General features: G+C 40.8%; 1 protein-coding gene across 2 annotated transcripts in view; it reads left to right on the forward strand.

Annotated features, from left to right (window-relative positions):
• Positions 1-13,542, forward strand: part of LOC147326243 (netrin receptor UNC5D-like) — a 189,160-nt gene that overhangs the window by 159,989 nt on the left and 15,629 nt on the right. The window contains exons 10-14 of one of the 2 annotated variants that reach the window (XM_086301354.1): positions 2,685-2,732; positions 2,816-2,965; positions 3,857-4,075; positions 4,864-4,948; positions 11,814-11,985. In XM_086301354.1, the coding sequence (XP_086157480.1) occupies positions 2,685-2,732; positions 2,816-2,965; positions 3,857-4,075; positions 4,864-4,948; positions 11,814-11,985 (674 nt within the window). The remainder of the gene's footprint in view (positions 1-2,684; positions 2,733-2,815; positions 2,966-3,856; positions 4,076-4,863; positions 4,949-11,813; positions 11,986-13,542) is intronic. The other variant, XM_086301353.1, reaches the window with a different exon arrangement.

Genomic DNA, 13,542 nt, shown 5'->3' on the forward strand with positions numbered 1-13,542 from the left:
AAGAGAAATACTGCAAAGTGCTTTATGAAAAAATTCTAACAACAGAAAGGCAAAAAATTACATCTAAAGCAAGTAGAATAGTTATATAATGAGGTTCTATGTAAATAACACCAAAGATCTATGCAAGCCATACAGTTTTCTATGTATCTGTATTTATTCATCTTTATGAAATATGAATACATTTATTTGTACGATATATATGCATTAATTATTAACACGCTTTAGGGGCCAGAACTGAGTTTATCTGTTTGTTTGCTTTAGCCATCTCAAGCTTTTTTTCTGTCTGTGCTGTAGTGCAATAAATGTCCAATAATTTACAGCTTAACCTATAAAACATGCATTGCATTTATTACTTTATTGCAAACATCCATATTCAGCAAGCAATAAACTTATGGTAACAAGCAGATTGTGCACTCTAAACAAATGTATAATTTCACTCTTATCTATTATTACTCAGGCCTCCTCTTAAGTACCATAACTTGAAAAGTTAGTTGAAAGGAAGTTGAAAAGTTATCAGATAATGTCTCAGTTTTTGGTATTGTATTTTATTACAAAACCACAATTAATAATTCACGTCTGCAAAATTAAAAATGTAATTTATTACCGCTATCTCTTTTTTTCGCTGAGCACCACAATGGAGCATTTGCGGTCCCGTGTTACTAAACGAAGAAACATCAGAGCGCCGTAGCGTGCTGTGACAGATTGAGGCATATTTTTGCAAGGCTGGCATTATGGGTCGCCACAGCGGCAGCCCTCAGCAGGGCATAATAAAGTTCATTTTTATAACACAGCAGGAGGCAGGGAAAGCTTTAATCTTGGTCCCTGTTCACTGTGTTAGAGGCGCTAAAACAGCCAAGCCTCCATAACATTCTGCATGTCCTCCCCTCCTTGCACGTTGCGCCCTGCTGTATGCTGCTGCAGTTATCATTTCATCACGATCATTTCATTTCAATACTTTTTTGCAGTCACGTTTTTCATTATGAGTAACTGTAATAACAGCTCACCCATTAAAATTATTGGCCAATTTACAGTACTTTGCTCATCAGGAGATACACACACTGTGTACTCAGTGTCTTCAGGTCTTATTTAATGCTTGCTGGAAGCAGCTGTCAATGGGTGCTGTTCATTATGGCATTGTCTCTGCACGCCTTTCTTTACTTTCATCTCTTCTCCTCTTAGTTCCTCCCAGCGAGGATCTGAGAGAGAGAGAGATGCGAAGAGAAGATGTGAGAATGAAGGAGCCATAGCTGTCATATGAGAAATCCGTACTTTTAGAGTCAGTTTTAAGCAGCGTTAGTTACATCAGCAACATGCTGCACAGCTGGATCACTTGTCACACTGACTGATTCAAATGTCCACAGAAATTCTTCTCACACAGGCCTTTATTTAAACTCATTAACACAGCCGATAAATCGTATTATTGTTGTTGCTCGTGTATTGATCAAAAATGCTGCTTTGTTTGATGCAGCAGTTATTGCTATTAAAGTATCTAATATATTCTAATGTCTTATATAGACATAAGAAGAATAAGACATACTTCCTTTATCCCAAATACTGGGACATACAGGTATATTACACAGTACCATATAACTGTGATGTGTGTTAATCAGTCGGTTTATATACAGCACTGAAAAGTAACCAGTGTGAGAACATCTCTGTTATTTATTCTTTTTTTCAGTTAGATTGTAGAGTCAGATCAGTGTTGTCAGTTTAGTTTTAGCTTAGATTCCATCAGTTTCAGTTTTAGTCTAACTATTAGAATACGGTGGGTGTTTTTTAGGGGCAGATTTAAGAATTTCTGAATAAGTTATTTACTTGCTGCTTGTTTGTGGTCTCTCTGACTTCAGTTTTGTCTTCAGTAGCTTTAAAGCATGTGTATACGTGCCCATTTCATAATTGCATCCAGCTCCTGCTTTCTTTTCCAAACTTTACTAATCCCATCATTCTTGTGCAAGTTAATTTTGGCTTTATTTTGGCCTTCCTGTTCTTGAGTGAACCAGTGGTTTTAACTGGTTTAACTGGACAATGATGCCTGGTTTCTCTATAATATTCTTGATAATATTCTTGATTTGGTTCAATGTTTTTCTTAAACATAGAAAGAATTCTACGATCCGCATTAAATGTCTTCTGTGTTTTTTGAGGCCTTTTGCTGTGTTTAATAATATTCCACAAAAAAATTTTATCCTTCTCTTTTATTGGGTTTTTTTTTTTTCAACCTAATGACAACCTTAAATAACATCAAAGTCTTTTAGGGGCCTCATCTGGAAAGTTCCAAACATAATTTCAGCATTTGAAATCATCTTCTGCATAATTAAGATGATTATCTGCATAATTTGTCTTGGAAAAACTGAGGGGACATGTCTTACTTGACCTGGTTTGTCAGTCAGTTATCTAATTACTTTGGTCTAATTACTTTAGCCTTTCAAAATGGAGTATATGTATTTAAAAAAAAAAATCATTGTAATTACTTAACTAAACAGTTGATTCTTCAATTGAAGCTCACAGTCTGCACTTCAGTCACATCTTAATTGTTTGATTCAAAATTCACTGAGGTGTTGTCCACAAATCTATGGAGCTAGCTGTAAATTGGGTTATCAGTAGAAAATGAATAGAAAAAATCAATAACAGTGTCACTTCTAAGTGAGTCACACTAAGATATATGTCTTTTTTTCATTGTATTACAGCAACAGCCACGGACAGAGAAAACATATTTGTGATGACATACTCTTCAGGTTGTTTTGTTTTTTTATTGATGATGTGGGCTCTCATGTGTAATTGCTGACATTCATTTGCTTTTTCTCTGTGTGTGTTTCAGCAAATCCTCTGCTTATTAATTCATCCATGCAACCTGATCTGACAGTGTCACGTACCTACACCAGCCCCATGTGTTTTCAGGACTCCATTGACAAGGAGCTAATGGCTGAGCGCTCACTCCTTGACCCGTTGCCTGATCTTAAGGTTAAAGGTTAGAAAACAGAACTCTTATGAAAGTCCATGTCTGTGGTACTCAGTTACTTTTGAAAGGGCAAGTCTCACAGAGAAGTGAACGGCTCTGTGGATGCACTAGGGCAGATAATCTTACTTTGGATCTGTTTTTTCCTAAGGCAGTCTCTAGGAAAGTCAATTTTCAGTGCATCACGAACTAGACACTCAACACTTCATGTTGTTGTTTGTTAGTGCTGGTTGCTGCCTTTTATTCCCTTGGTGGCATGATTAGCATTCAAAATTAAGGTGATCTTTGAAATAATTGGTCCTTAACTTAGACAGTGTATAAAAAAGTAGATGCTTAGTCCAATACAGTCATTGTCAGAAATGTCGAAAAACAAGAGCCTTTTTATTGTACTTAGTGTGATTTTATAAAGAAAAATATTCTTATTAAAGTCATATCTCCATTTGGCTGCCTACATACTATCAGAATTTGCTAATGATGATCAGAAGACTGTGCCAGCTTACATTACAGCAGATAGACACACAATTTAAACCCCATTGCTCTTGTCTTTATGGGTTTGTTCCGGATAAATGAAAGACTCCACCCCCCGAACTCATTTAAGTGCAGAGTGTTGCAATTACTACAGCCCCAGGCATACACTTTTTACCTTGAGGCAAAAAGCTTGACAGTGACAGGGTTCTTGAGACTTGTTAGTTGGGTTTTCACTAAGCTTTGGCTGGACAGTTACTGTTTAGAGCAGGGGTTTAGTAAACAGTTTCAGAGTGATTGGTTTTGCAGTCAAGAGCAAGCTTTTAAAAAGCTTTAAAGGGCTGTTTTCCTACTGTTGGATGTTTGACTGTTGGACCTGAAAAAATGTGTTAAAGCTACACAAATTCTAATGTCACAGAGCTTTCACTGTATCCTCAGGGGTGACGGAAAGGGCAGAGTACCACGTCATGTCCCACCCTCAGACATTTCCAAGGGGACTGGCTCCAGACTATAGAGGGGTTGCAGTGGGGACAACACTGGGCAGAAGAGGCAAAAACCTTTTCAGTCCACACGTCTCTCTGACTCCCCGCTTGCCTCTGCACAGAGCAACTGCAGTGTTTGGCCATGCTGGAGGCAGGCTCGTGGTACCCAACACAGGTGAGTGTACGATGAGGCAATTATCATTCAATATCTTCCTGCTGAAGAGCATGTGTCGACTTCAGTTCCTCCAAATTCAGCTAGCATTCACAGAGGATAGAAACTATAAAAACAAGTTGTTCTCATTTGCACTTTTTAAGTTGTTTAACCTTGTCAGAGTTGATCGGTAGCAAAAATGAGGAAAAAAGTCACATACTGAGTAGGCAACATGATTATGGAAATATTATTTACAAAATGATGAAGTTAAAAAGCACTAGCATTTTTAGCCAATCGGTTCCTACCCTGCAAAGTATGGAAAATGTTTTTGATCACAAAAAATACTAAACTTTTTCCTCAAATAAATTACTTTTTTTAAAGCATTTTAGGAACATTTTAAAGCACCTAATGCGTGCTGAAGAAATATAAACAAGTGTATTTAATGTGCTGCTCAGTCTATTGCATTATGCAGGCAGCTCTTTCTCGTGGCCTACATTCATCATTGTGTCCCCTGAGGGGCTTTATGTACTGCTAGATTGGCAGTAATTGTTTATGATACAGTAGAATGTTATGCATATGTCTTTGTGTTTAAGAGGAAAGGATGTCTGTGATGCCTGCTTCTGTGCATGCTTGTGAATAAGAGATCGCTGCCAGCATCGAATCACAAGGGGACTTGCTCTGGCGACCTTTTTCTGGGGCCCGTCACCCCTCTGGCTGTCACCTTCACTAAACAGACCTGACAGCTGAGCAGGTGTGTGTCATAAGTGTGCATGTCTGCTTGTTTGTTGATCAGCATGCCTCCTTCTCTGCAGGTATCAGCCTGCTGGTGCCTCACGGGGGGATTGCAGAAGACACTACCTGGGAGATGTACATGAGCATCAACCAGGAGGACAGCAGGTGAGGGACTCTCACTGAGGTGGTGCTGTATGCTTCCTAGTCTGCTCTCTTTTAATCCTTCAACAACACATTCCTCATCCCTCATCCTGCCACCTCGTCTCCTCCTCCTCCCTTTGCCGAATGAGCGCCACAAACACAAAACCTTTCTTATGAAGGCTACGCTGTGACATGTAGTGTACACATGCACATGCACATGTTCCCACACGGCATGCGGTCCTTGCTTATCTCACAGACACTACAGGGGAGGACATGGTGTGTCACAAAATACATTGGCAGCTGTAGACAGATTGCATTACTGCCTTAAGCAACTGTCATAGCAGAAGAAGATACGCTCCGTGACTCTAGTAGACCGTTTTGTGTTTGCATACGTAACTGTGACAATATCTCTCTCCATTTTGACTGGTTAGAGTGATGAACTTAGTGAAGTCATGATGATTGATTAGGCAGACAGAGATAGAGTCATGGGCATGTGTCAGAATTTGGGTGACTATTACCTGCAAGCAGAAATCTATTTCTGTAACTTTCTTATTTCTCGCAAAGCTATCACTTGAGGAAAAAAAGGGCTTGGTAGATAATAACTCGGTGCAAAAGGGCTGTAATACCTTTGGATTCCATGCAGCAGAGCTTTGGATGCTATCTGACAACCAGATGTCAGTGTTTGGACATGTTCTTGATTCACAGCAGACAGTATCAACATGTCAGTATGACTGCGTGAAGCCCTGCTAGCTAGCTGTCACCCCAACCACACCGCTAACCACCAGTGATTCTCAATGAAATTGGATTTCTACGTCCAAGGGGGAATCATAAGTGACATCTAAATATCAGCTGTCTTTTCACCTTACTTCCACCCACCCATTTAGTGCCTGGGGTCACGTGGGAGAGGGAGCATATCAAAGGTCACATATAGGTTGTGGCACAGAGCTCAGTTAGCAGACTGGTTGCACACTCCCCCGCCTTAAGTCTCCCCAATTCAGCCAGACTGTTGCCCTCCAAGCTCCTGCTTTGCTCTGATAAGCCCGATGCTGTTTACTTCTCTGGCTGCCGCTTAAGAAGCTGCAGGAGCCGTGCACCACTGAGCTGTCACTCAAAGCCTATCTTCTGACAGCCACAGAGTCCAGGGGAGAAATTGGATGCTTTCTCCCCATTCAAACCTTAGCCATCTACATAAGACGATGCTTTCCTCTGCAAAGAATAGGAATCGATCAGCTGGGGCTCAGTTTCATGTGTTCGCGAGAGCTGCCATCCATCCTCTGGGCTTCACGAGGTTGTTTTGTGTGTGATCTTCTTCTAGCTCAGCAGGGGACAGTGAGTTGTCCAAGGACAAAATGCACCTGATACTCTGCATCTTGCAAAAGTTTCAAGCATATTTACGAGGCAGGCAGTTTTTGCTCTGGTGTCAGTTACATCAGACTACGCAAACTTTAAAATTGATTGGCACTTGTTTTTGGTTGAGTCGATCTACCAGTGCGTATCTACAACCTACAGCCCGACCTACAAAACTCACCCTCAGACCTCCCTAATGATCCTTCCCTCTTCCTTCTTTCCTAAAATCCACATTTCCATCATGCATTACTATTTTTAATGCATGATGGAAATGTGGATTTTAGGATTTTAACCTTTTTATTTTTCACACTGACTCTGACAATGAGTAATTATGGTAAAGCTGATGAAAACCGTTCTAATCAGAGTGGGAGTCAGAAAAATAAGTATTTTTTTAAGTTTTTACATTTTCTGGCATTAATACACTTACATTGCACAAAATATTAAAGGAGATTCACATTACCTTAAATCTTGAAGTCTTTGTCATGGCTTCCGTTGTTACCTTAATTTTACATCCTGATGAACTTGATGCCTTGGCAAGATGTCATTGTCCAAGTCTGGCTAACTTTCAAACCATGGTCACCTACAGGGTTTTTATCGAAGGCCTAAGATTGTGTGGAGGTCTGAGTCATATTTTGTCACGGTTCTGGGTCATTTTGACCCAGCATTTTCTGTTTCTTATATTGTGGTGTTTTTCTAGATTATGATTTATGTTCTAATTCTTGAGATGCGCTGTTTTGCTTATTTTTATTCTAGGTTTCAGTTGGGTTCTGTCATTTTTTTAGTGCAGTAACCTATGAACTGCGATGGATGATGAGCTGGATGAGCTACTACACACGGACATTCTGGTTGACTTTTCTCTGGTTTCTGAGTTTTTTCCTTTTTCCTTTCTTTCTCTGCTTCATCTTGTTTGTTAGCCTAAATTACATCCTTGTATTTAATTTTCATTTAATTTTTCATCATTAGGTTTATTATTTTCACATCCTCCCTTAGATCTCTTTCCGCCCTCATTAGTGCCTACTTGAGTTCACCTGTGCTTTGTTACCACTTTTCTCATGTTGTGCATTTTGTCTGTGTGTTTTTGTCACATCACTGTGTTACTTACCTTTGTTCCTGCTTCTTCTAATCTTCAACGTGGAGTTTCCTGCTTCCTTCCAGCAGTGCCTTTTGTTATATATTCTTCTATAAAACTTTAAGATCCTTTTCCTTATCCTGTGACTTTTCACTTGGTTTCCTACCTTTAACATCTGATGGTTTTATAGTGAGGAATATTATAGTAGATGTGGAAAAAAACATAAAAACCATTTTGTAAAACTGCACTAGCACTGCACACTAGGTATACATGCAGCCATTGCATAGCTTTAATTTTAGATTTTTACCACAAATACTTTTTCTGACTATAACAAAAATAATCTGCATGATCCGATAACAACTTGCTTGTATTTTCCACAGAGTGCCTCCTTTAGCTAAAATTCCAGCTAATGAGGACACTTCTGTTTCTGCAATTCCGTCAAACGGCATGCGGCTGTGACAGCTTGAAAGAAAGACTGTCAAACACTAACAAGGAATTGTGAAAATATGATTTGCAAGTGTGACCTGAGAAAAAAAAAAGATGCATTACACTGGATGTTGTTTTGTTTAAACCAAAAAAAAACAAAACAGGAAAAGAAGAGTGAGTATGAGACAAGGCTCCACTGTTAAAATACACACAACCATCATCATGGAATGATATTTCTTTGTTCGCATATAAACAATCAGAGTTGCTAAATAACCATCTTTAATCTTTGCTCGCAGGCAATCCAGATAATTAGTCTCAGCAGTAGGTAACCTTGGTTTCCTCATAGCTAAGGGCTGATTAGCACGAAAGTGCAGCTGCAGGCCAAGGTGCTACTGCGATGTGTGATTTTATTTTTAGACCCCAGATCATAACCTCTTTAATTTTTTTTAGTGTTGATTGGTAACAGCATAACGGAGAGGGTTGAAAAAAGCTTCACACATCACACTGCACCAGAAACTGTTAATATAACAGGAGGTGAACAGTCTCAACCACACATCATACCCTGTCTGCATGCAGGCACATACACACACCGTCTTACACCATGCTCCACCTAAAAAGGTTGATCTTACAGGTAATTTGCTGGACGGGCTGGAAAACTAAAAAAAGAAACAAAAATTCAGGTGCTGTTTTTTGAATTAAATCTGTGAAAACTAAATTTACTTGTTGTTTCTGTGGCTTAAATTATGCTCATTATAACTTTACTTGCTAACAGTGCATACGCTTAACACTTAAAGATGAGAAGTCAGCTTAAACTGTGCAATGCCGCTGCCAGTTAAATGTTCCAAAAAAAAAAGTAATAGATGTTTTCTGAAGTGCCATTACATCATCAAAGCCTCAGATATGATTCATGATCATTTACATGCTGTCTGGGGGGACAACTTATGTTAGTGTAGTCGTTGACAAATTTGCCTCTCAAGCAAAAAGTCACAGGTTTGATCCCAGGAGGAGATCCCTTGGGGTTGTGTCAGGAAGGCATCTGGTGTAAAAAAAAAACCAAAAACAGCAAACATGCATGAAAGTAGATTTACACTTCAAATTTAGATAATAATAAATACCTCAAGAAGCCTGCCAAGTGCCCAGACCTGCTTCTAAAAAAGACTTTGTAAAAATATTTGCTCACAATCAGAATATAATTTGGGCGTAGCTTTTTGCTTAGTTATACACGAGTCGGTTGCTGCTAAGATCGAAAACTACATTACACACAATACACAAAACACAATAACAACAAAAGAATTGACAAAATTCAACAGCATTCAAAAACGAAATAATTTTTTACCCTTTGGCCAAAAAATTGTAGGTATTGTCGCCGGGCAGGCTGGTGGGCTGTGTGGACACCCAAGTCTGAGAATATCTCAAGAACAAGGCGACAAAAGACTTTCAAATTCATTCCATAGATGCAGCTACTAAAAATCCCAGATGACCTCAAGGTGAAGGTCAGAGGTTAGCTTTTCTGAGAATCACAAAGGCGTTTCAGCTGTATACCATACATGCATCTACTAAAAGACTGAGGGGTATACACTGACAGGCACCCATATTTTGTCACATGTACAGTGGGGCAAAAAAGTATTTAGTCAGCCACCGATTGTGCAAGTTCCCCCACTTAAAATGATGACAGAGGTCAGTAATTTGCACCAGAGGTACACTTCAACTGTGAGAGACAGAATGTGAAAAAAAAAAATCCATGAATCCACATGGTAGGATTTGTAAAGAATTTATTCGTAAATCAGGGTGGAAAATAAGTATTTGGTCAATAACAAAAATACAACTCAATACTTTGTAACATAACCTTTGTTGGCAATAACAGAGGTCAAACGTTTACTATAGGTCTTTACCAGGTTTGCACACACAGTAGCTGGTATTTTGGCCCATTCCTCCATGCAGATCTTCTCGAGAGCAGTGATGTTTTGGGGCTGTCGCCGAGCAACACGGACTTTCAACTCCCGCCACAGATTTTCTATGGGGTTGAGGTCTGGAGACTGGCTAGGCCACTCCAGGACTTTCAAATGCTTCTTACGGAGCCACTCCTTTGTTGCCCGGGCGGTGTGTTTTGGATCATTGTCATGTTGGAAGACCCAGCCTCGTTTCATCTTCAAAGTTCTCACTGATGGAAGGAGGTTTTGGCTCAAAATCTCACCATACATGGCCCCATTCATTCTGTCCTTAACACGGATCAGTCGTCCTGTCCCCTTGGCAGAAAAACAGCCCCATAGCATGATGTTTCCACCCCCATGCTTCACAGTAGGTATGGTGTTCTTGGGATGCAACTCAGTATTCTTCTTCCTCCAAACACGACGAGTTGAGTTTATACCAAAAAGTTCTACTTTGGTTTCATCTGACCACATGACATTCTCCCAATCCTCTGCTGTATCATCCATGTGCTCTCTGGCAAACTTCAGACGGGCCTGGACATGCACTGGCTTCAGCAGCGGAACACGTCTGGCACTGCGGGATTTGATTCCCTGCCGTTGTAGTGTGTTACTGATGGTGACCTTTGTTACTTTGGTCCCAGCTCTCTGCAGGTCATTCACCAGGTCCCCCCGTGTGGTTCTGGGATCTTTGCTCACCGTTCTCATGATCATTTTGACCCCACGGGATGAGATCTTGCGTGGAGCCCCAGATCGAGGGAGATTATCAGTGGTCTTGTATGTCTTCCATTTTCTGATGATTGCTCCCACAGTTGATTTTTTCACACCAAGCTGCTTGCCTATTGTAGATTCACTCTTCCCAGTCTGGTGCAGGTCTACAATACTTTTCCTGGTGTCCTTCGAAAGCTCTTTGGTCTTGGCCATGGCGGAGTTTGGAGTCTGACTGTTTGAGGCTGTGGACAAGTGTCTTTTATACAGATGATGAGTTCAAACAGGTGCCATTTATACAGGTAACGAGTGGGGGACAGAAAAGCTTCTTACAGAAGACGTTACAGGTCTGTGAGAGCCAGAGATTTTCCTTGTTTGAGGTGATCAAATACTTATTTTCCACCCTGATTTACGAATAAATTCTTTACAAATCCTACCATGTGGATTCATGGATTTTTTTTTCACATTCTGTCTCTCACAGTTGAAGTGTACCTCTGGTGCAAATTACTGACCTCTGTCATCATTTTAGGTGGGGGAACTTGCACAATCGGTGGCTGACTAAATACTTTTTTGCCCCACTGTATCTTGTGTTTTCTGTTCCATTGTTGTGTTTTTTGTTTTGTTTTTTTGACATAGTGTTTTGCACTCGAGGGCCATTGTAGCTCATGTGTTTACATGAGAGGCGCCGTCCATAGAAATTGTACTTTCAGTGTGTGTTGGTGTTTTCCATATTTGTACAGATGTGTGGTGCCCCATTCACGCCTTACACATTAGTAATGCATCTGTGTTGGCTTGTCATGGTCATTCCCCGCTGCAGCTGTATTAATGACCCTGAGAAATATCCACGCTGTGCCTGTGACAACAGCACCAATATCGTGTCCTGTGTATGTGAGGTGTCCACCCAGGGCAGCTGCATGACTGATGGTGGTCCCATTGATTACTCTCAGTCTTCGGGGCTTCCAGCCAAGATTGGGCTCCTGGCCAAGAGCAGCTTGGCCTGGCTCATCTGTCACTGGACTGGCCTGAGCAGGCTTCATAAGCTCCATCGACCCACAAAGCTTACACGCACTGTGCTAAAGCCTGTCCTCCCCAGCCTCACTGTCCATTAGTCTTGGTGCTTTAATCTCCTTCTATCTGTGTGTATGTGTGTCATCTAGTCAGCAATTGATTCATTATGAGTGTCCAAGGATTTGAGTTTACTTTGTTCATAGGCAAGGGTCACACTCTGAAAGCTTGTTGAAGCAGTGATTCATGTTTTTGTTAAAAAACTTGTAACTTCCACCACTTCCAAAAAAAAAAAAAAAAAAAAAAAAAAACTTGTAACGAACCCATCCAGCTTCATTAACACGATCACAGATCAAACATGAAGTTTACCATAAATGTTTTCTAATCATATGTTTCTCTACCTCTACAGTACTGCGTCCGACGATGGGTCAGAGATCTTTTTGAGCCCTGCAGTGACATACGGCCCACCAGGCCTTGACCTCTCCTATCCAATAGCCATGACCATAGCCCATTGTGCAGAAGTTGCTGCTGATAATTGGACCATCCGCCTAAAGAGACACATCCAAGACAACAAGTGGGAGGTGAGCAAATTCTGTTACCCTTCACCTGTAGTTAACATGTTTGAATTTCCTCCTGTGGCACAAGTGCAGAACGCTAACAAATACAAGCACACATCTCCCGCTAGTGCCCAGAATATCAATAGGATCAGATAAACTGCTTCGACCTACTTTGATGAAAATTTTCTTCCTGAACTGTAGTCATGCAGGCAAGGAGCTGATTTCAGGGTTGCCAGCTTAGATTTGTCATTCTGCATAAAATTTAGCCTTTCAAGCTCTACCTCATGCGTCATTTGCATTTGGTCTGACATTTCTTTTGGATGTAAGACAGATACCTCAACATGAGGTCAAAACCAGATAAAAACCAGCAAAGGTGCTTTTTAAAAGATTTAAGACGTTGCTGCTCTAAATGTGTTATTCTTGTGATAGCTACTTTTTGGATTTTTTTTCCCATTTATTTAGGTCTTTCAGTGTAATAACCCCTCTGAAAAGCCCTTCCACTCCACCCTATAGAGCTACTTCACAAACCCACAGAAGAACACTCAGACATCCACCTCCACTCCAAACACCCTCTATTCATTTTCTTGTGTTTTCTTGGCAGAGTACACACATCTGAGATCATATCTAAGATCTTTTTAATGTTTAACTAACCTCATCAAAGACCTCTAAGAACCTCATTGAGGCAGAGCGACCCCGGAGCCACCGAGTTTGCTTGACCTTGGGGGTCTGTCACTCTCTACCAGCCGGGTCCTTTCACTCTGCGTGACATTTACACAGATGTAATTTGTCAGCACACGCATTTCTCAAAAGGAAGCTATCAAAAGACCCATCACTGGTGGGAGCTATATGCCAGCAGAGAGGAGAGAAAACAAGAGTAAGGACTCAACAGACAGAAAGGGGGAGGTAGACTCTGGCAGAACGGCAGAGAGATTCTTTGAATGTAAAGCTGTGGACCATCTCTGTCACTGAGAAATAATGAGGCCTTTATCTCAGACAGGATGCTTACTCAAAATCTAATCTCTGGAATTAGTGATATAATGGGAGATGGAGGTTCCTCTTCCACTCTTTCTTTCTCTCTTTCCTTCTTCCACCTCCGCTTCTATTTCACTGTGTCTGCCTCTCAGTGCCATTCCCATTAAAGTCTGCACTTTGGTACACTAGATTTTGACTCTATCATTTTTCCCTGGCTGCCTGGCGGGGATGAGCTATGTCATGGAGATCCTTCATGTCTGCTCCAGCGCTAATGGGGCAGGTTTAGGAAGCTATGGGACACTAAATTACCCTACATTGCTTTATATGCCTCAGCCAGGCCATATGCAGAGGGAACCTGTGGGTCACAGTTATGTTCCAAAGGTGATTTAGGGAGAATTGAGCACAAGATGAGTAGCAATTGGCCGTTGGATACAACTGCGCCCCACTAATCCGTTTTGTCAGTGTTACTATATCCCCATCTGTTTAGTGAGATGTGTCATTATTCATTTGACCGTCATTCAGCTTTGCACAGCTCCTGGTCCTGTTTAAGTCTATGTACGAGGGAGAGATTCCAAGTTACTGTCTGCAAAGTGTCTTAATAAAATGCCT

The sequence above is a fragment of the Aulonocara sp. 'chitande type north' Nkhata Bay genome, linkage group LG7, assembly GCF_057382095.1.
Source record: "Aulonocara sp. 'chitande type north' Nkhata Bay isolate Kocher_YH1m ecotype deep benthic linkage group LG7, A_spYH_male_GT1.1, whole genome shotgun sequence".
Lineage (NCBI taxonomy): Eukaryota > Metazoa > Chordata > Actinopteri > Cichliformes > Cichlidae > Aulonocara > Aulonocara sp. 'chitande type north' Nkhata Bay.